The sequence below is a fragment of the Schistocerca americana genome, chromosome 3 (genome assembly GCF_021461395.2).
Source record: "Schistocerca americana isolate TAMUIC-IGC-003095 chromosome 3, iqSchAmer2.1, whole genome shotgun sequence".
In the NCBI taxonomy this organism is placed as follows: domain Eukaryota; kingdom Metazoa; phylum Arthropoda; class Insecta; order Orthoptera; family Acrididae; genus Schistocerca; species Schistocerca americana.
The window spans coordinates 226277013-226301836 of NC_060121.1; the positions used below are offsets into that span (position 1 = coordinate 226277013).

At 39.8% G+C, this 24824-nt stretch overlaps 1 protein-coding gene across 1 annotated transcript in view; it reads right to left on the minus strand.

Moving 5' to 3' along the window:
• The window catches only part of LOC124605988 (transcriptional regulator ATRX homolog), a 493634-nt gene that overhangs the window by 456416 nt on the left and 12394 nt on the right, over positions 1-24824 (minus strand). The window contains exon 2 of the mRNA XM_047137952.1: positions 13141-13248. Coding sequence (XP_046993908.1) covers positions 13141-13234 — 94 coding nt within the window. The 5' untranslated portion in view covers positions 13235-13248. The remainder of the gene's footprint in view (positions 1-13140; positions 13249-24824) is intronic.

Consider the following 24824-nt stretch of genomic DNA (forward strand, 5'->3'; position numbering starts at 1 on the left):
ATGCAAATATGTCACAATGAAACCAAAAACTGCAAATGTTCAATGATTTGTGAAAATAGTTTCCATTTCTATTATGATGTATAACAAATAACTTCACAATATTTTAGCATATTAGATATTAAACACCTATTTTCAATTTATTAAGTTTGTATATTACAATAAATAACTGTAAATACATTCACATGTACAAATGTGAGCTGTATGTTGTCAAGGCTTTCATTTTTGCTGCTACAGAATGTGTGTAGTTGCATGTTGCTGTAAGCCATGTAAAGTAACACTGCCATCTGCTTTCTTGAATTGTCAACATCAACTGTCTGTTTCACAGACTACATTGACAAATGCAGAACTTTAGGATCTATTATGGGCAGGAGGGGGCCACTGGTTTCTGATTTTGAAAAACTCAAAAAGCAGACAAATGTGTTTAGCAAAATAGGAATGGATATTGTCATGGTACACCCCAAAAGTGTACAATTAGCATAAAGTTCAGAGAAGGAAGAAACCATATGACAAAGGAAGAAAAGGTTTAATATCCCTCTGATAACAAGATCAATAGACAGAACACAAGCTCGAATAGGGCAAGGATGGGGGAAAAAATTGGCTGTGCCCATCCAAAGGAACTACCGCACCATCCGCCTTAAGTGTTGCAGAGAAAACGCAGAAAACTTAAATCTGAATCATTCGACGGGGATTTGAATCATCGTCCCCCCCAAACATCATCCAGTGTCTTACCACTGGATAGTAACCAGTGGAGGAAGATTAGATTTTGATATCCCATCGATGACGATATCTTTAGAAAAAGAATACAAAGGCCAAGACAAGAAAGGAAACTAGCAATGGTATTTTCATTGGAATTACTTTGGCATTCACCATGAGGATTTAGGAAAACAGCAGCAAATATGGTTGGCTAGATGAGGGTTTCAGCTCCACTCTTCTCAAATGTAAGTTACGTTAACCACTGTGTCATTTCACACCGTGACAAGTCCAAGGGACACTGATTGCTGTAGAACATCCTCCATGCCTCCTTATATCTTCTGGGTGTGATCTGTTGAATGGATATGTGCATTTCAGCTAGAATATAAAATGTTTACTTGTGTGGCTGAGAAAATGATGCTGCTCAAATTGGATCATAATCTAGTCAACATCATATTCTTAGCATTAAAAGTATTCAGGGGAACTGGATACCACAGCCTAAAAGCATGCACATAAACTTTGATGATGTGTTTGTATGAGTTATCTGTGGAATGCTCAAATACAGAGCTAGTTACCCTATTTACTCGAATCTAGGCCGCACTTTTTTTCCGGTTTTTGTAATCCAAAAAACCGCCTGCGGCTTAGAACCGAGTGCAAAGCAAGCGGAAGTTCTGAAAGATGTTGGTGGGTGCCGCCACAACTAACTTCTGCCGTCAAATATATGTAGCGCTACACAGGCATGCTTTGTAGGCACAAAGATAAATATTGGCACCAAATCCTCTGCGTCAGTAAATAAATTTAAAAAAAGGGTGGAAGACGAGTTCTTGTTCTCCACCCCGAGTTTCGACCACTGCATTTTCATTTTCATACATTATCCAACGAAGTAAATACAAATTCCGTATTGTTCATCTTCGAATGTAGCAGCATTTCAATGTACTACGAAAATCTGATTGGCAAGACTGTTTGGGATGTTTGTCAATATGGCCAACTCTACGTTCTGAAATAAAATAAATAAATAGGAACTTCTATGAATTGTGAATCACATGCAGTATTCTCTTCACCATAAGAATAATACGAATATAAACATTTTGCCATGTATTGTTTCATGTTTGCTGCTATCTCATTTAAATCGTGTCTGCCCAATAAACTACGAAACTAGAGTGAGACAACAGCAAACGAGGAAGAATATACATATCATGTTATGTTTATATTCGTATTATTCTTATGCCTAATAGTGATACAGTCATAAATGAAGCACAGCAATTGACTAGATTTTTAAATCTAAGATGACTCTAATTTCTGTGCATAATGTAATGCACTAAAGAGACGCCTGCAAAGATTTTCAAACGGAGAAAAATTTTCGCTAAACTCTCGTTCAGAGCATCTTCTATCATACGCAGTATATTATTTGGTTCTTGTTGATCATCATCAAAGAAAGCAGCAGTGTAAGTAACAACAAATAGCAGTCTCTTGCCATTGTTTCGCTAATGAGACGATGCCTCTCTCTTTTTTTTTTAAGCCGCGGTAGCGCGCACAAAAGCAAGCCACGCCGCGAGCGGCGACAGGCGGTAAACATGCACAATCAGAATGCGATAAACAATGCGTGACGCAGTACAGTAATGCATTTTCAGCTTAGAGTGGCGTAAACACCTATAACAAAGAAAACGGTGCTTATCAGATCAAAGAAAAATAAGCAATCAATTCAAACTAGACGAAGCATGTGAAAAAGGAACATTACCCATATAAATACGGACGGAGCGCCTGATTCATAGCAATGGCTACCTGGTAAAGCTTAACTGCTAAGGTTACAACTCGAACCAAACTACTGTAACTGTATAGTCATTCATTCAACCTAAATTGTGTCTCATATTACAATGGACCAACTTTGTTTCGATTTGGAGATGCGGCCTAAAACTTTTCTCTCCCCTTGAATTTCGAGTCTCAAATTTCAGGTGCGGCTTAGATTCGGGAAATTTTTTTTCCTTGATTTTGAGTCTCATTTTTCAGGTGCGGCTTAGATTCGAGTAAATACGGTAACTTTAGTATTACCTATTTAATTAATCAACACATGCAGTAAACAAGTTGAAGTGTACAGAGCTAATATAAATAAGTGTAATTATGTTGAGATAAATGCAAAGCCCATCAGCCAGAGAGTAACTGTGTTTTGGAGCCTGGAGGCTGACCTATTATGGCATCAAAATGAAAAACAGGTGTCAAACAAGAATGATTGTGATACTGTACACAAAAGGTACATTTACTGAACACAGATATTGATAAAAAATGTGAGTGAAAGCTTTTGGAAGTAAGTAAATGTCTTTCTTTCTAGAAAGATGAATCTTCGTTGTGTCTACCAATATCGTGAAGACGAGATTTAAAAAATGAACAACAACACAGACGAGAAGAGCAAAAAGTGACAAGTGTAATATAATCACAACAGGAGATTGCAGTGTCATAGTGAGGGGTGATCTTGACGGGATGGAATAGGAAACACTAATAAAAGAAGACTGCATCTACTTGAGCTTTGTGAGGAACAAACGTGGGAATAACAACCACAACCTTCATAATCCATAAAGGAAGGAGGTACAGAAGGAAAACTGAGTGAAGAGCAATCCAAGAACAGACAGAAGCCATTGTCAGTGATTCTGTTTTTATCTCATCATCAATGGTGGCAAAAAACATCCTTTTCATCATTCTCTTCAGCCTCAGAAATAAAAAGATGTCACAGGGGGCCATGTCCAGTGAATGTGGTGGCTGAGGCAACATAAGTTTTGTTTTTTGCAAAAAAATCATAAACAAGCACTGAGGTGTGAGCGGGAGCATTATCGTGATGCAATTTCCATGAGTGGTTTTGCACAATTCTGGTTGTTTCCTTAAGACTGCTTCACGCGAACAGCATGTAACTTCCAGGTAGTATTTCTTACTGACATTAGGACCACAAGGCAGGAACTAATGCAGCACTATACCAATGTAATTGGAGAAAACAGTGACAAAAACCTTACATGTGATCAAACTTGTTGATTTTTTTTCTGTCTTGGATCTTCAGGCAGTTTTCATTGGGATGAGGGGAACCTGAATTTTATGTAATATCTGTCAACCCATGTTTCGTCACATATCATAAACTTGTTTAGAAGTTCCAGACTGCTGTTGATTTCATTCAGAAATTCCTGATCGATGTCTACGTGATGATGTTTTAGGTCAAAATTCAACAATTTTTGAACAAACTTTGTTGCTCCACGTTTCATAGCTAAACACCTGAAAAAATTGCTTGGCACAAGCAAAAGGATGTGCGACATCATCAGCAACCTCTCTGATGGCATTTTAGTGATTTTACAGAAGCATTTTCTTTAGTTCTTCCACACTACCGTCAGTAATTTATGAACTAGGGTGTCCAGGAAGGTCATTATCTTCAACATCTTCTTGACCCTCTTTGAAATGTTTATACTACTCGTAAACTCTTACCTTACTTGTAGTAGATTCACCAGAAGCCACAGTCAACATTTTGAATGCAATGCTGCACTTTATCCCATTTTCAAGCAAAATTTAATGCAAATTCTTTGACCCATCTTTTTCATAAGTAAAAATTCGCCAAGCACTCGAAAACAAGTGCAAAGTTTCCTACTATCAACAATAAACTAAATACTCAAAGCAGCTGAAAATCAAAACACACATGAGGAACACGTGTATCAAAAAGATTAAAAAAGTTTTGAAAATGGGATGTATAAAGCCCACAAAATTAAAAAATTCACATTACTCATTGATCTCACAATGTATGTACCGACAGTGAATACCTAATCATTAGTAGTATTACGGTACTTAAACATTGTGGAATAAAATGGAAAATGTTATAACAAAAACAGCAGACAAAATACTGAGAAAAATGGACACAAAAAAACATGGATAATAATTGTTGGGATGTTGTCTGACAGTACAGGTATGACACATAATTACAGAACAGCTTACTCTGTAACTCACTGTATGGAGAACAACACAGAACAACTAACAATTGACTTCAAGAACATGTGTGCAGCAACACATATTGTCACCAAAGATATCAGATGTCAGTAAAATCTGAATCTCAACATGCCCCCAGAATTTTTACAAACAGTTATAAATTAAGGATTGGGTCTTAAGTTCGTGGTTCTAGGACTCAATTTCACATCCAACACATTTCTCATGTTTTGATGCAAGAAGAGCCTTAATCATCGCATCTGCTGTCATAATCTTCTGTAAACTGATATTCCATTTGCACAGGATATTCTTGTAGAGCCTGACGTATGATGTACCATTCACATGAATGTGCTACGTCTTTGAGAGAAAAAATGGGTTTGTGCTAACTCTCCAGCTGACAGACTGTCATTGAACAGGACAATATCTGACAATTTTCCAGTACCCAGCTCCTTCATGAATGCTGACAGGTGAATTGCTTCATCTGTTTCAGAGAGGCCCGTGTACTCACTCAAATTAGCATTTGCGAAACTGAAGATGTAGGTCAGTTTCTTGTTTATGGTATCTTAGTGGTATCTAAGGATTCAATTATAGCCACCTGCCATTGAATAAAAGTATGGCTGTTGTTATACAGGTTTAGCTTACTGACTGCATAGCGTATGACAGGTCGAGTACTAACGGCGATGTACATCCATGCTCCAACCGGTTCACTGAATTGATATCAAGTACCGTCTTCTGTACTCTGAGCTGTACCATTCAACTTGCTGCCACTTGTGAATGGTGTCCTCACAGGCTTTCAGTCATCCATTCTGGTGTAAAGCTTCTTTGATATAGCCACTTTATATGTAATTTTGTCAACAGACTGATTTACATTGGTCAACAGACTGATTTACATTGGTCAACAGACTGATTTACATTGGTCAACAGACTGATTTACATTGGTCAACAGACTGATTTACATTGGTCAACAGACTGATTTACATTGGTCAACAGACTGATTTACATTGGTCAACAGACTAATTTACATTGGTCAACAGACTGATTTACATTGGTCAACAGACTGATTTACTTTGATACATGGATAGCTACTTATGGCACGAAGATCCTTGATATCAAATCTGGTAGACAACTCGTCCTTGATTTGTTTTGTACTTCTGGATCTGCTGAAGTGATTATAATGTTATCTACATAAATGAGTAGGAAGATTGTTGCTTTTCCTACACTGTCTATAAAGCTGCATGGATCTGCATTGGTGTGTTGCAATACAATCAATGTTAAGGTGCGTCCACACGATGCCTTTTTTGCGTTCAACTTTGCACACGCATGTAAATTTCCAACAGTGCAACTAAGCATGTGTATCTGTACAAGCAAATTTCCTAGAAATGTGTATAAGGTGCATTGCTACTCGTCTTTGCACTTTTTAGTAGACGACAGGTAGCTCAGGCCCATGAACGTTTGATTGTGTAATGAGTTAAGGTTATGCTGTGAAGCGAATTACGTTCAATAATGTCTGTTGACTCCAAAGAAAGAACGATTAAGTTTATAGATAATTACAGACAAAGAAGAAAGTTGTATGCAGTGTCCCTTCTGAAGATTATCTGAACAAAAATTTGAGATCTGTTGCCCTGAAGAACGCTTAAGTTTATATATGTTTACAGACAAAGAAGAAAGTTGTATGCAGTGCTCCTTCTGAAAATTATTTGAATAAAAATTTGCGATATGTTACCCTGAGCATCAAGTATTGTATAAAAGGTCCCCAAAGATATTTTTGCAAAGAATAAGACACAGTAAGTTCAGAAATAGAAAAACTGAGAAGAATAAGCCAAAAATTTGTGTAAAGTGTGGGCCTATATGAAAACTGTGGACGAATATTCATGCTATGGCACAATAACTGAGGAGCCTGACAGCTGACCACAGGAGTGACGGGGTGTGTTTAGCTTCTCAAGAAACTACTAAAACTTGAAATTAAGTACGCCGATGAAGCAAAAAATACAGAATAGAAAATACAACCTTCAATCTAGTTGATTCTGGCATCTATGAAATTCCCAAATCTCTCAAGTGCAAGGATGTTAATCTACATTTCATTTCTCACAGTTAAAGTTATGTAACCAAATAAAATACAAATGATGCATTGAGAGTTAATTAACCTTCATATAACAACCAAGAACCTCCATGCAATATTTCCCAGTTTCAGGAATAATCACTTACACCTTTTGTTTTGAAATGAGGAATACATAGTTCACACTGGTATGTAAGTCACCATTTACTAGCTAATGAAATTTTAATGCCAGCCTAATCACTGCAGTTTCCCAAGCAGAAAATCTAAAATCTCACTGTGATCTCCTTTGAAATTTGCAGACAAAACTTTGTCATCACTTCATATTTCTTGTAGCTCTGTTATTTTGTTACTTCTTTACCCACAGCTGTTTTTGTGTTTTCTTTTTCTGTCACCTTTTCATCATAATAAATGCAACAAAAACTCCCAAGCAAAGAAGGGAATTCATAGCAGACTGTTTGCACAATGAGGCAACACGTGGACATGAGAACGTCCACGCGTACATGCATTCTTTTCACAAATTTTCTTGCATGCCATTTTATTCCCGTGTGTCTGTGATTGGGCGTGACAAAAGAGGTATCATGTGGACATAACTTTAGGGCCGCATTCAACTTGGCATGCCACTGTTGACCAGCATGGCACAATCCATAAAAGGCTTTTCTAAGTTCACACACTTTATCATCAGATTTCAAAGTCTGTGGCATGTCACTTGCCTTCTTGAGTAGATGATTATCTTTCTCCATGTCTTTCATTTTCTATACAAATTCAACCTGTGAGTCCAGCAGTCCAGCTGTGACACATGCAAATCAAATTTGTTGGGCACAGCCATGAGAGATTCGAATCTTAAAACTGGAGAGAATGTTTCCACAAAGTCTACTACTCCGTGCTGCTGGTTGAATCATCGTGTAACTATTCTTGCTTTTCTTCTCTGAAAAGAGCCATAACTGTATTTATTCCTACACTCAATTACTATTTCAATTGTTGGTATGTTTCATTTCCAGCTATCATTTTTTCACTACTGACCTGATCTCATCATATATAGCCTCAAACCATTCTTGCCGATGTGGAGTATGTAATGCATCATTGACACTGACCTCTGTTAAATTTGAAATGAAGTTAGTATCATGAATTGAAACATCTGATGAACCCACACCTGGCACAGATGTAGATTCATCATATGTTCAAGAATTATTGATTTCATTACATGATAAGTCACCATCAGGATTGAATCATTGGCTTGTAGTGACTGGAAGCCTGTCTTCTTCAAAGCTGTACAATGTTTCATCATCTTACAATGGCTTTGGCTCATTGTTTGAATCACCACTGAAATCTCCTACCACAGAATTCATGCTGATGTCTCCTACTTGGTGATGATCCGTGGCTCAAAACTGTCAGGTTCAATGAACTTCACATCTCCTGACATGAGAATCCTGCGATCTCTTGGTATACACACATGATGGGATTTTGAACAGTTGGGATGGACTAGAAAAATTCTTTCTTTGCCTTTAGGATCAAACTTTCCTTTGTTTGGAAATTTATATAGGATGACAACCTTTTGACCAAACGTACGAAGATCAGATATGGCACATTTTCTCTTCAGCCACTTCTATATGGCATTCCATCAGACAGTGCTTTAGTTAAGCAATGATTTTAGATGTAAGTAGCCGTGTTGATGGCTTTGGCTAAAATGATGATGGCACTCCTGATTCGGGTAACATGCAACGAGACACTGTAACCAACAAATGTTCTTTCATTCAGCAACACCTTTCTGCTGTTGTGTGTATGGTGCTGTTAGACATCACTGAATTCCTGCCATTCTGAGGATTGAGTCCATTCTTTCATTGCAGTAATCCTTACTGTTGTCTGACTGAAAGAATTTAATTTTATGAGCAGTCAGAACGCCAGCTAGGTTTTTCAGTTTAGCAAATTTGTCAACAACAACTCCCTTATGTCAAAGGAAATAAACCTGACACCATCTGCTGCAGTCATCCATAAAGTGCACAAAATTTCACACAACCTTGAGCAGTTTCTCTCACTGGCCCACACTCATCAGAGTGGATTAACTCCAGAAATTTGAGTTCCCTTCTATGAGGTTTCTCAAATATCACTGTGTGGTAGTTATCCACAACTTCTGCCACTGAAATGAAATTGATTCCAAGTTTTGGCATGGAGAAAGTGTTCTTTTATTGTCTATGCACCAGAAAACATTGGAGTCACAGTACTTTTCTGCTTGTTCATGAAACATTTACCCGGTTTAACAAACACAGAAGTACTAACACTTTCAATGTCTTTCTGAATCCTTATGTTGTGCTCTTCCAACATTTTTACCTTTAGCATTACAACATCTGGTAGGTTACCCTGCGATTCAATAGCACATCTAAAATTGTCGCAGACATCTGGAAGACTGATGAGCAGCATTATTGACAGCAGATCACCACTTATGCTGACATCCGTTGCCTGTTACATATTTACAGCATCAAAGAATTTGTTATGGTGATGTATCACATCATGCATTTTGTAAAGCACAAGGCATTTGAGCAGCATGGCTTTGTGAGCAAGTCCTTTGGATGCAACGATTAATTCAAGTTTAAGCCATACCTGACATGACGTAGCACATCTTCATTTGCTTCAGTTCAGTAGGACTAATGGATAAAATCAAGTCTGTTTTTGCTTTTCTGTCAGCCACTAGCTATGCTTTGTGTACACCTTGCAACAGCGAGCACTTTGCCTTCATCTGACACTGCAGGTTGCAGTATGTCTCTAGACATGTATCCCCCAAGTGTCATTTTTGGTGATAAAGCTTCAATTTATATTCTCCATGCATTGAAATTATCACATGGCAGTGTTTCTACTTGAACTCCACACGCAGCAGTCATATGCACCATATTCATCGTGTTAACGAACTTTATAATTTCTGCACTTTTAAGCTTATGAATTTAAGTTTTCATCTAATTGGAAAATGTTGCTTTTCCTGATTCCATAGCTTGGGACCATAACCTGTTGGAATTCATTTTGACAATATACACAAATGTAATTACAGAACAACTTTTTCATAACTCAATGCTTGGAGGATAACAAAACTACAAACAACTGACTTGAAGAATACGTGCATAACGACATTGATAGACACCAATTACATAGTGGTAAAATTTGAATCTCAACAATGACAAAGAGAAATTCAGAAAAAGAATCACAGTAGAAGGTCAAGAAAGATACAGTGTCATGAACACCATTAAACAAAAATGCAGAAGGGCTAGGGAACTGTGGATGAATGATACATGTTAAGACACAGCAACAAATATGAAAATGGAAATGGAATGACAGGTAAAACACAGAGAAAGATAAATTACAATTCACAACAAGGAAAAATTATCTGTGGCAAGAGATAAAAAGGAAAACCTATTTCTGAATATAGATGAAATAGCCAACAGATGACAGGAACATTTTGAAGAATATCCAAGAAAAGACACTCCTCTAGAGACAGAATAAATAGAAGAAAGAGAAATTAAAGTATATCAATCAGGTCTTCCAATTACGACGACAGAATCTGAAGCACCAATGTAAGAAATGAGACCAAAGAGCTCCAAGCCCAAGGCGAGTTGCCAGCTGACTTCTGACAAAACTGGAAAGACAAAAAATGAAAGATGAACTTTTCAAAATCGTAAACAGTTATGATCTGAGTCTCTTCAACATGATTCAGTAAAAAAGTAAGATAATACTCATCAGGAAAAGAGGACAGGGTAGACTGCTCAAATTATGGAACAACTAGAACAGGTCCCATCTGTAATAAATAAAATAAAATGTGAAATAGGACTAAAATTGTAGAGTATCAGTGTGGTTTTAGACCAAAAACAGTGTCAAGACATACCATCGTAGCTTGATGACAAGGAAAGGAGGTTGGGCTTAACTAGGTATACTTACACAGCCTTAATTTATCTAGACAAGGCATTTGACAGCATTTGCTGGAAGAAACTATTAAAATCTTGAAATCTACACACTTATATGAAAAAAATAGAAAAGATAGTAATGGATATCTCACTTCCAGGCCACACTAGGCCATGGTATCAGAAAGAAGGCTCTGCTGTGGCCAGTGGTGGCCTTGTGACAGTCTACGTGTTAAACATACACCAACTCTAAGATTAGTGAAAACAAAATAAAGGTAAAATTAGAAAAGTTGTAAGACATGCATTATTGCCAGATTTGTTTAAGCTTTCCACTCAAAAAGTCGTGAGGGTCCTCAAAGTAAAACCATTTGGTGCTAAAGTGAACAGAATTCCCATTCACTGTTAAAATTTTCATGCCAGCGTAGAGTGATAATCAAGTTGTGCGCCACGGACACAAGCCCATCCTACCTGGGGCATGCACACTGTACGATGAACTTTTTCTGCAACCTCCTCCCCCCCCCCCCCCCCCTCGAGTATTTCTCTATCCATGTCCTGCTTGAACACTCACAGTTTAATGACAAAGATAAGACTTTATATTATATACTTATTTGGGAACACACACACACACACACACACACACACAATTTTTTACCTTCATTTTGAATAGAAAGATCATTCTGGGTCTTTCAGACAATTTGTGTACTTTCTATCAGATTCATGGTTTTGGACACAGAACTGATGGGGTGGGTGTTTTATTATTCAAAATGTATATTTAATGTTATTTTTGTTTTTACATGTACTGTTAAAATAAGCATTATATATGTTCATTTAATTATGTATCAGATAGATTAACTCTCCTTTTCGTCATTTAAAATGGTATCATTGGTTGTATGAAGTTGAGAATAAAAGTTCCCTTAGGGGTACATGAAGAAAAGAACACTGCCAAATTTTAGTGGCTATCTACATTTCCTTTTACTGAAAAATCATTAGAATCTTAACATTAACGTTTACTCAGACAATAATTTGTGTGGATGGTAAATACACTGAACAAAAAATTATTTTACCACCTACATACATAGAAAGCATACATATGCACACGTATCTGTTCATATTTTATAGCCTTTTGAAAGAAACACATACAATATTTCATGAGCATGAAGAAGTACTAGTTACATTCACACATTCATGCTGAAGTTTGACAGTGAAGTCTATCTCTAGCTATCAATGTAAACTGTCTGTAACCATGTTTGCACCTCTTTGGACAGCTAAAAATGATAACTGGAGCTTCCCGATCTCTGGCACTTTCAGTTCCAAGCAAAACATTAAATTGTTTTGGTAGTGATAAATCATTACTGTCAGCTGCATTGTGTTATCACCAGTCATCACTGTTATTGTCATCCCAATAATCGCTTTTTTTGAATTCTTGTAAGTGCTATTAGCTCACTTTTTCATTCATGTTTATGAGCTGACATTCGCTTAATATTGAACTTTGTGTCACAATCAAACTGCTGAAAGCACAGAGGTGTGGGAATGAAAGAAATCATATGACCGAATAAAAAGTGTTCTCAAGATAAAGTCAATGTGACATCCACTCTGTAATGATGATTCATATTGTAACACTATATTTAATTGAAGAAATTCAAAGAAATTGATGAAAAATGACAAATATTTCTCATGAAAGAATACTTTCAACATCTGGCAGTATATGCTTAAAAAGCAACTGATTAAATTGCTAAAGAATTTACAAAACTTTATCTTATTGATTAAGTACCCAAACAATATAAAAAGTTGTTATCTTATATGCGTTCTCTTTGTGTCACCTCAACATTTACTGAATGGAAATTATTGACAATGGGTGCAATCCAATGGTAAGAGGGAGACAGAACTTCAATAAATTTAAATAAAAATGCAATTTTCATTTAATTAAAAATAAATTTATAAAGTAGCACCATTTATTAAACTTTTTATAACCAGCCAAAAAATCCATATTTAATGCCAGAAGTATGAAAAACTCGTTAAGTAAATAAACACATACATTTTGAAAACACTTCATTTTTAGAAATAAACTTTTTATTCACCTCTCCTTGAAATAAGATACATTATTTTTCTCTAGAAATGTTGGTAATCCTATTCATGGTTCATGAATAACCGAAAAGGCTGAAAAAGTAAATACATGGAATTACTCAAGCCCAGAGACTGAGTGAAAACATTTGTATCACTGACATAAATGTCACTAAGCTTCTGCTTGGCACACAGCACTAGCTAATTGTATCAAATAGGACAAAACATCTCAGCAATTGGGAAAGCATGCTCTTTGTGGCTTTTCCAGCAGAATGTTGTCAAGGTTCTTAGGTACTATACTGAGTAGCATTGCAAAGACTTTATAAAATTCTGATACAGCAACTGCCTCTCCACTTTCAAGTGGAGGATATTGCATCATTTCCAATAAGATGAACACTAAATACAATTTTTTACCATGTAACACCACATTCTGCCATCAGCAGTAACAAATTAGGAAAGTTATCAATGCTCTCAAGTATATACTTTAAATCAATAAGAACTGACCCCTCTTTGATCCATTTCCGTCTCCTGAATTTTCTGTGTCAGAATCATTTTCTGTGTCTTCATCAGAACTGCTTCCTGAAGATATCTTAGGCATATCTGTATATACACCTGCAACATGATTCAATTCCACCCAGTTAAAAGATAGAAAATAAATACTTAAGAATAATATTTAGAGACTATCTATGAAAATATAATACAGACACAGTCTTTGAGGATAAAACGTATGGTTTCAGTTTTACATATGCATTAGTTTGAAACACTTACAATACCAACAGCAGCCAATCAGAAATACAATACGTTCATTGACATAAAATAACAATCACATACAATGGCAGAAGTGCAAAATGTCACTGACTTGAAGCTAACTAAAGAGCTTTTGATAATTCAAAATTAATATTTCTGAAATTAACACTGTTGCAAGGGGAATTTCTTCAGTTAGGGAGACATTGGTAATCAACAAGACAGTCAAATGATGATCACAATAATAGCCTCTATATATAAACCGAAATGTCCTGACTGATTCATTGACTCATCATTGCCCAGTCCAACCACTAAGGATAGAAACTTAAACAATGGAAAGTATAGATTGGAAAATCGTTTCTCAATCTCAATACCTACTCTCCCATCCACTTCACTTGGACCTCCTCAATCCGGTGTGCCACCTTCTTGGACATTGAGCTCCTCCTTTCTAATAGCTCCAGCATCACCTCTGTCCACATTAAACCCACTAGCCACAAAGCATACCTGCATTTCGACAGCTGCCATCCATCCCGTACAGCCTGGCCACCTCAGAATGGCATATCTGCAGTGACATGGTTTCCCCTCTCCAGTACGTTGAAGGTATCACAAAGGTCTTCACAGATAGGCACTGTCCCACAGACCCTCTCCAGTACGTTGAAGGTATCACAAAGGTCTTCACAGATAAGCACTGTCCCACAGACCTAGTCAGCGAACAGATTTCCCCTGTCATATCCCCACACGCCTGCAATCTTCCCACCACTTCTAAAAACCAATTACAAAGGAGTGCTCCCTTCATCACCCAAAACCACCATGAACTGGAACAACTGAACCGCTTCCTTTACAACTGCTTTGATTCTCTAGCATCATGCCCCGAAATTAGGGACATCCTACCCAAGCTTCTACTGGCACCTCCTAAAACAGTGTTCCATTGCCCATCTAACTTGCACAACATCCTACTCCATCCCTGTGTGGCTCCTAATCCCAATCCCTTGTCACAGGGATCACATCCCTGTGGAAGACACAGGTGCCAGACCTGCCCAATCCACCCATCCAGCACTTCCTATTCCAGTCCTGTCACAGGATTATCCTACACCATCAAATGTCGGGCCACCTGTGAAAGCAGTATATCGAATATCAGCTCTGCTGTAATCACTGCTCAGCTTTTTGTATTGGTATGACTATCAATCACCTGTCCACCAGAATGAATGGGCACCGCCAAACTGTGGCCACCACATGGCAAGCGCTGGTAGATAGGCACAATAAAAAAAACACACAAACATACACACAAAATTTCAAGCTTTCGCAACCCAACCCAACCCAACCCAGAGGGTAAGGAGTCATTCCAATCCCGGGAGCGGAAAGACTTACCTTGGGGGGGGGGGAAAAAGGACAGGTATACACACACACACACACACACACACACACACACACACACACACACACACACACACATACCCATCCGCACATGTACAGACACAAGCAGACATTTGTAAAGGCAAAGTCTCCAAATCCCATGACACTTTCCTCGATGTTGACCTCTATCTGTTCAATGGCCAGCTTCACACATCCGTCCACATCAAACCCACCAACAAGCAACAGTACCTCCATTATGACAGCTGCCACCCATTCCATATCAAACGGTCCCTTCCCTACAGCTTAGGTCTTCATGGCAAACGAATCTGCTCCAGTCCTGAATCCCTGAACCATTATACCAACAACCTGAAAACAGCTTACGCATCCCGCAACTACCCTCCCGACCTGGTACAGAAGCAAATAACCAGAGCCACTTCTTCATCCCCTCAAACCCAGAACCTCCCACAGAAGAACTCCAAAAGTGCTCCACTTGTGACAGGATACTTTCCGGGACTGGATCAGACTCTGAATGTGGCTCTCCAGCAGGGATACGATTTCCTCAAATCCTGCCCTGAAATGAGATCCATCCTTCATGAAATCCTCCCCACTCCACCAAGAGTGTCTTTCTGCCGTCCACCTAACCTTTGTAACCTCTTGGTTCATCCCTATGAAACCCCCAAACCACCTTCCCTACCCTCTGGCTCCTACCCTTGTAACCGCCCCCGGTGTAAAACCTGTCCCATGCACCCTCCTATCACCACCTACTCCAGTCCTGTAACCCGGAAGGTGCACACGAGTGTATACCTGTCCCTTTTTTCCCCCCTAAGTTAAGTCTTTCCGCTCCCAGGATTGGAATGACTCCTTACCCTCTCTCTTAAAACCCACATCCTTTCGTCTTTCCCTCTCCTTCCCTCTTTCCTGATGAAGCAACCGTGGGTTGCGAAAGCTTGAATTTTGTGTGTGTGTTTGTGTTTGTTATTGTCTCTATCAACGTACCAACGCTTTCGTTTGGTAAGTTACATCATCTTTGTTTTTAGATATATTTTTCCCACGTGGAAGTAAGTTTTCTTTTTTTCCAAATAAATCAATATTAAACAACTACTAAAGCATTTTTAAAGCTCATATATGATGACTGGTATTTGATTTCATAGTTATAAACAGAGAAATATGTGTTACAGAATTAAAAGTATATACAAAAATACCATCACAAGAACTCAAAAGGCAGGACTAACAAAAACTTCTAACGCCGGCTGCCAAAAATGCTGTTTGGTCACAAGCAAATTTGGAAAATACCATGCTTCTACGGCCCTAATTAGTGTGAAAAGTTTAGAAGGTGTAGAAATTTGTGACCTAAATCAAAGAAAGCTATTTAACAGTCACCTTGAGAAATCAATTTTGTCAGAATTCCACAGAAAAAGAAACAGAACTTCAATACGTTAATTTTTCAGTAGGCCTAATGTACTTTTCTAAAATTATTTTTGTTAACAACAATGTCGGAAAATACAGATTACTACTTACCGTAAAGAAGACACATTGAGTTGCAAACGGGTGCTATTAAAAGACACTTACACAAAGCTTTCAGCCACAGCCTTCATCAGTCAAAGAAAAACACACACCATTCATACAAACAAGCAAGCACAACTCTCTCTCTCTCTCTCTCTCTCTCTCTCTCTCTCTCTCTCTCTCTCTCTCTCACACACACACACACACACACACACACACACACACACACACACATGTGCACACACGCCCACCAACTCTGGCCAGAATGCCATGCCGGAGTCATGTGTCTGTGAAGTGTGCTTGCTTGTGTGTATGAATGGTATGTGTTTCTCTGTTTCTGTTTCGCTGATGAAAGCTGTGGCCAAAAGCTTTGCTTATATGTCTTTTAATTGTGCCTGTCTGTGACTTACATGTCTTCTTTACAGTAAGTAGCAATCTACCTTTTCAGTCTACATTATTGATATTTCAACATGGAGCTTCAATTGTCTGATTATTTTAGTTATAATTACTTCACAAACTAATCATTACTGATGACAAAATAGATACCATGTTAAAATGTGAATCCATGTATAGGAATACCTATTGGAAATGAAAGGAGACACTGTTTCTACACTCCTGGAAATGGAAAAAAGAACACATTGACACCGGTGTGTCAGACCCACCATACTCGCTCCGGACACTGCGAGAGGGCTGTACAAGCAATGATCACATGCACGGCACAGCGGACACACCAGGAACCGCGGTGTTGGCCGTCAAATGGCGCTAGCTGCGCAGCATTTGTGCACCGCCGCCGTCAGTGTCAGCCAGTTTGCCATGGCATACGGAGCTCCATCGCAGTCTTTAACACTGGTAGCATGCCGCGACAGCGTGGACGTGAACCGTATGTGCAGTTGACGGACTTTGAACGAGGGCGTATAGTGGGCATGCGGGAGGCCGGGTGGACGTACCGCCGAATTGCTCAACACGTGGGGCGTGAGGTCTCCACAGTACATCGATGTTGTCGCCAGTGGTCGGCGGAAGGTGCACATGCCCGTCGACCTGGGACCGGACCGCAGCGACGCACGGATGCACGCCAAGACCGTAGGATCCTACGCAGTGCCGTAGGGGACCGCACCGCCACTTCCCAGCAAATTAGGGACACTGTTGCTCCTGGGGTATCGGCGAGGACCATTCGCAACCGTCTCCATGAAGCTGGGCTACGGTCCCGCACACCGTTAGGCCGTCTTCCGCTCACGCCCCAACATCGTGCAGCCCGCCTCCAGTGCTGTCGCGACAGGCGTGAATGGAGGGACGAATGGAGACGTGTCGTCTTCAGCGATGAGAGTCGCTTCTGCCTTGGTGCCAATGATGGTCGTATGCGTGTTTGGCGCCGTGCAGGTGAGCGCCACAATCAGGACTGCATACGACCGAGGCACACAGGGCCAACACCCGGCATCATGGTGTGGGGAGCGATCTCCTACACTGGCAGTACACCACTGGTGATCGTCGAGGGGACACTGAATAGTGCACGGTACATCCAAACCGTCATCGAACCCATCGTTCTACCATTCATAGACCGGCAAGGGAACTTGCTGTTCCAACAGGACAATGCACGTCCGCATGTATCCCGTGCCACCCAACGTGCTCTAGAAGGTGTAAGTCAACTACCCTGGCCAGCAAGATCTCCAGATCTGTCCCCCATTGAGCATGTTTGGGACTGGATGAAGTGTCGTCTCACGCAGTCTGCACGTCCAGCACGAATGCTGGTCCAACTGAGGCGCCAGGTGGAAATGGCATGGCAAGCCGTTCCACAGGACTACATCCAGCATCTCTACGATCGTCTCCATGGGAGAATAGCAGCCTGCATTGCTGCGAAAGGTGGATCTACACTGTACTAGTGCCGACATTGTGCATGCTCTGTTGCCTGTGTCTATGTGCCTGTGGTTCTGTCAGTGTGATCATGTGGTGTATCTGACCCCAGGAATGTGTCAATAAAGTTTCCCCTTCCTGGGACAATGAATTCACGGTGTTCTTATTTCAATTTCCAGGAGTGTATACTATCAATTTGTACATGAACAATGTGCGTAAGAATACATAAATTGAACTATATTTAAAAAATGTACAAATCTCATGGGAAGAATTGCTTTATTAAATTTTAAGACCCTGTCTGGAGCTTTGTGTGTTGACTATACACTGTCTACACACCATGTAGATGTACACACAAGTAACAGTTGTAACAACATACAAATGTGATTAAAGAAAACAAACAAAACCTATGCCGACCATACAGTCTACGCGAGCGAAGTAGTGGGTGCCAAGCTAGATAATGATAAAATAATAATAGGAAAGTTTTGGCAAAATGTAAATAATTTAGAATTCTTCAACCCAATGTACCACCATCTTGAACATAAGACCTCCACCTCTGATGGCTGTGTTCAAACTTCAGTCCACATTAAACCCACTAACCACCAACAGTACCTGCACTTCGACTGCTACCATCCCTTTCACAACACGAAACCCCTCCCATACAGCCTAGTCATATGTGGACAGCTTATCTGCAGTGAGAAGAACTCTACTGTCCAGTATGCTCAAGGTCTCATGAGAGCCTTCACAGACAGGCACTACAGTCCAGTAGTGGTGTCACAAAAAAAGCCCTCTGCTTGCAAAAAATGGGGTAGAAGATTTTGTTTTTTTATTTATGTATAATGTACCTGCACTTCGACTGCCACCATCCCTTTCACAACACGAAACCCCTCCCATACAGCCTAGTCATATGTGGACAGCTTATCTGCAGTGAGAAGAACTCTACTGTCCAGTATGCTCTAGGTCTCATGAGAGCCTTCACAGACAGGCACTACAGTCCAGTAGTGGTGTCACAAAAAAAGCCCTCTGCTTGCAAAAAATGGGGTAGAAGATTTTGTTTTTTTATTTATGTATAATTGACAGTATGTTGAATCCAAGTGTTTCACCACCAAAACCCTCGAGGCAACTTTTTGTGGCCAAAAATCCAAGACGTTTTGGCTCTTTTTTCAGGTTTCACCTATTACTCAAATTATACATTCTACTGAAAATGTTACTGTTACCAAAATGAAAAACCATTAAATTTTGTGTCGAAAGACTTATTTAAATCTAAAAATTGGTGCACCCGTTTGTCCACAATCAGTTGTCAAAATTCGTTCATTTTTATCAATTTAGCTAAAAAGTTGGCTCCAACACCTGTATCTCAAAAATAACTACTTCAAATGAAAAATGTCAAGTTATCAAAGTTATAGAGCATGAAATTTCATGTTACCAAGCCATCTAGTTTTTCAGTTTTAGGTACTATTAAGCACTGGTTGGTTTAAAAAGAGGGAGGGGGGACCAAACTGCGAGGCCATCGGTCCCTTGTTCCCACTAAAATAATTACACAAGGGAAAGAAGAAATGAAAGGAGACATGCAGCACAATAACAGGAGAAAGAAAGAACCAGAAGAACAACAGGCCAACCAACACTACTATGGACAAAACAGGAAAAGAAAACCACACAGAGAAGCAAGAAACAACTTGCCAAACTGTACAGAATATGGAAGTAAATTAAGTGAAGGAAAGCAATGCCCCTCTTCAACCTTTCTGAAAAACTATGTACGACAAATTTTCTCCAAATTTTAACAAGGAAGAGGGAGCGAGTAAAAGGCACTGATCACACGATCAAGTGCATTGTCTGCCTGCATGTGTAAAAATTTATAGATAGATCCTGTGTATGTAATCATTACATTATCAACCTCTAAAGTCACTAAAAATATGTAGAATGCAATTTTTGGTCTGCATTTGAAAGGAAGTGCCTTGAAGCTGACACTATGGGCTTCACAATCCTTTACACTACTGAAAAGAGCACTTTGGTTATGGAATAAAAATTTGGATTAAATTTGGGATTTTATCCATATATTAAAACTCTGATTGTTAATTTAATGACAAACAAAATTTCTGTTCCCTGTTCCTTTTACTAAATTTGTATAAAACATTGTTGCCTCATGGATTCGCTGTTGTACTGAATTACGTTGAAAAATGAGTTCTGTATGGAAGAAAAGTTAATGCCATGCAAAGCTGTAATTTTAAACTTGTCATAGTGGCATCAACACAGAATCTGTATTTTGGAGGCGAAAGAAGAGTAATAAAATTTGTGCAGCTTTAAAAACGTTAAACTATTCTGTATGCTAACTGTAATAAAGTTTGTAGAAGCCTAAAAATGTAAAAGAATGTTCTTTAGAAGAACAGTTGCTTGATCAGCATAATGGTTTATGGTTGGACTAAGATTTTATTTCATCTTGAAGCACTACCCTTATACTAGCATGAATTTTTACAAATACCAAGTTATTACCCATTTGACAAAAGGAATCATAACAATGTGAAAATGCCTGATAAAATGCCTTCGAAATGGCTGCTCAGCTAAAATGTATGAAGAGGTCTGATATAAAAATCAGACCAAAAACTTGATGATCATGCAGGAAAGATTTATCCACAGTTGTTAATTCCTTATCAACCACATGAAGCTGACGGGAGCAATATTTCTGAAGATTTCAATACCAAGTTTATCAGTTGTTGGAATATGAAATTTCAAAAAATTGGTTTGAGATATAAAAATGGCTACAAAAGCAAAAAATGCGTCTGGTCAATGACACAATTTTTAAGAAAGTTGCAACAGTTTTTGTACTTGATCCTAAGGAAATGAAGTGACATAATGCAAGCAATACACAGTCACAACAAAAAGACTAGTCAGGCTCCGGTAGCCACAGAGTGGCCATAAGTGTTCAAGTTCTCTCTCTCTCTCTCTCTCTCTCTCTCTCTCTCTCTCTCTCTCTGTGTGTGTGTGTGTGTGTGTGTGTGTGTGCGTGTGTGTGTGTGTGTGTGTGTGTGTGTGTTGTCTACACCAGAAGACAGTGTTTTGGCCAAAAGCTTACTTGTTTGGCAGTCTTTTTTTGTTGTGCTTGTCAGTGACTCAACATCTACATTATATAGTGAGTAGCAATCTGTCCTTTTCATAATTTTGTCATTATTCCATCCTGGATTTCCCATCACTTAAATAATGTCGTAACTGTTTGTAGAAACCATCCAGCTGCTCAAAGAAATGAAGGGCAAGTTGAGTAAGTCCAAGTGGCAAGAAAAAAAAATTCACATTTTCACCTCAATTCCAGAGGACTGGTCAATTGAAAAGACTATGGAAGGAACAGAAGAGTTCACAGTTTTACTAAAAAAGAACCTCATGTTTGAGTATCATGTGACATATGTTTGTACTCATTTCTCTTGTGAACAGAAAAGCAAACAACATATGCTTGCTTGCTCTGAAGGTTTTGTGACTTGTTCCATTTATTATTTGTTCATGTGTAAAAGGAATTCAACCCCCACATCAACAGAAAGCACTGTTAATAATTCTCTTTTCTTTTCAAGGAGTTTCACTTCTGAATGCACAAGCACCATCAAGCAGTCAGAGTGACTACTCCAATGTCAACAAGAGCAACAGAGGAACATGACAAGCTCAGCAACACATCTGCTACGAGGGTCACTCCAAAAGAAATGCACACTATTTTAGTAACAATACAGTTTTCATTCTGTATGTGTGAAAGTTTTACAGTGTGTAGATAAAGCCTTCCTGCTTGTTTTCAAACTTAGCTCAACCTGTTCCCGTGAGTGGCGCTGTCACAGCATGTCTTCAAGATGGCTGCAACACTTGACGTTCGTCAGAAGCAATGTGCTGTCATAGAATTCCTGTGCTGTGAAAACAAGACGGTGGGAAACATCCACAAGAGGCTGAAAAAGGTGTATGGAGATGCTGTTGTCGATCGCAGTACAGTTAGTCGGTGGGCAGGATGTTTTGCTGTTGCAAAACAATGTAAGGCCACATGTCAAGTCAAAAAACCATGGAAGCGATCACAAAACTCGGATGGACAACACTGAAACACCCACCGTACAGTCCTAACCTGGCTCCATGTGACTATCAACTCTTTGGGAAACTGAAAGACTCTCTTCGTGGAACAAGGTTTGAAGATGATGATTCCCTTGTGCACTCTGCCAAACAGTGGCTACAACAGGTTAGTCCAGAATTTTACCGTGCGGGTATACAGGCACTGTTTCCAAGATGGCGTATGGCAGTTGAGAGGGATGGAAATTATGTGGAGAAATGAAAATATTGTTCCTAAAGGATGTATCTACACACTGTAAAACTTTCAAACATGTAGAATAAAAGATGGATTTTAAAAATAATAGTGTGCACATCTTTTGGAGTGACCCTCGTACAATACGGAACTACCCTGCCACTCCATCATCAGTGCAATGTTCTACATCACATAAAGCCAACTGAGTGAAATTTTCTACATTGTATGAAGTCAACTGAATAGTCTACACAGTTTTCAGCTGGTAAGGAGGGCAGCTAGCTTTGTCATCAAGTTCCTTGAACATTCATAATCCCTACCCATATCTACTGTTGACAGTTATGCATAAAGCACCTAATAACTTTAATTAGGCCTAAACTAATGGGCACCATAGCTGATTTAGCACACAGAAAATTCAAAACACTTTTCAGTGAAATTAATATTTTTTTTTGTTATGGTTTTTAGGGCGCAAAACTGTTATGGTCATTAGTGCCCTTTCTGTGGCTTAAGGGAGGTCTTTTTTTAAAAAAAAAAAAAAAAAAAAAAAAAAAGACGAATTGGAAACCAGCAGCAATGGGAGCGAAACTCAAAAAGTGGGGAAAATAAAAAACAGCAGGAAAGCTTAGAAAACCACTATAGAAGGAGGGGTTGTTTTCCCCAAAAAGAACTTCAAATGACCGACGTCATCTCACTGACACCGATAAACTCGAGGATGCGATCGGCTGAGTGCTTGTCATCTGCTAAAATGGAAGACATATCAGGCGACAGCGGTAAACAAGAGCGTAGCAGAGTAAAATAGGGGCACTGAAGTAAAACGTGTCTCACCATCCACAGTTGAGAGCAGTGGGGACAAAGCAGGGGAGAATGGCCACTTCTTATGTCAATGGCTAAAAAGACAGTGCGCTATCCGGAGTCTAGATAAAATTACCTCGTCCCGATGATGAGTTCGAGAGGAAGAGGTCCAAGCACAGGGAACAGTTTTCACATCCCACAATTTATTATCGGGAAGGGTAGGCCAATGTACGTGACACAAAGAGCAACATGACGACATAAAACTCTCTGTAGATCGGCGAAGGGAACCATGTGAACAGCAGGCTGAGGAAGAGAGACTGCAGCCTTGGCTGCTATATCAGCTGCCTGGTTTCCACAGATACCAACGTGTCCTGGGATCCAGTGGAATACCACAGACACACCCCCCAAGGGGAGCAAGTGGAAGCAGTCCTGAATCCGGTGGAGTAGAGGGTGGACAGGGTAAAGAGCTTGAAGGCTGAGGAGAAAGCTGAGCGAATCCAACCATATACTGTATCCGCAAATAGTGATGGATGTATTGGACAGCCTGGAGAACAGTGTAAGGCTCCGCAGTACAAAGCGAACACTGGTCGGGAAGCTGACACCTATTAGGGGTGTCGCCAACAATATGGGCACTCCCAACACAAAATGATGTTTTTGAGCCGTCAGTGTAAATAAATGTGGCATCCATCATTTGTGCACATAGAGCAGCAAATGGCCGATGATAAACGAGAGAAGGAGTACCATCCTTGGGAAGCTGACAAAAGATCACAGAGCAGGCAGGTCTGGGAGCGAAGCCAAGGTGGTGCTGTACCCCAGTTGTGAAGGAAATTTTAGGAAAGTGGAAGGAAAGAGAACATATCAGTTGACGGAAGCGGACTCCCGGTGGTAGTAGAGAGTAAGGGTGGCCTAAATACCCTAAATCCAAGTTGGCGTCGAAAAAGAGGTCATGGGCCGAATTAGCAGGCATGGAAGACAGCTGGCTAGCATAACGACTCAGAACAGCTCACCGATTGGGCAGCGGAGGTTTAGCAGTCAGCATAAAGGCTTTCCACGGGGCTGGTGTAAAAAGCTCCGGGCACTAAACGCAATCCACGGTGGTGAACAGGGTTGAGACACTGAAGAATAGACGGCCGAGCAGAGGAGTAAACTATGCTTCCATAGTCCAATTTCGAGCACACTAAGGCACGATATAGGCGGAGAAGGACCACTCGGTCCGCTCCCCAGAAGGTACCATTCAGAACATGGAGGGTGTTGACAGACCGCAGACAGCGAGCCAAAAGATAGGAAACATGGGAGGACCAGCATAGTTTTCTGTCAAACGTAAGTCCCAAGAATTTACCGACGTCCGCATACGGGAGGTCAACAGGGCCTAGATGTAGGGAAGGCAGAAGAAACTCCATACGATGGCAAAAATTTACACAGATGGTCTTACTGGGAGAAAAGCAGAAGTCGGTTTCGATGCTCCAAGAGTGGAGGCGATGGAGACATCTTTGAAGACGTCTGTCAAGAAGGCCGATCCTTTGAGAGCTGTAGCAGATCGCAAAATCGTCGACAAAGAGGGAGCCCAAGACATCGGGAAGGAGACACTCCAAAATTGTATTTATGGCGATGGCAAACAGGTACAACACTTAGCATGGAGCCCTGGAGCACCCCATTTTCTTGGGAGACACTACGGGAGAGGGTAGTGTTCACC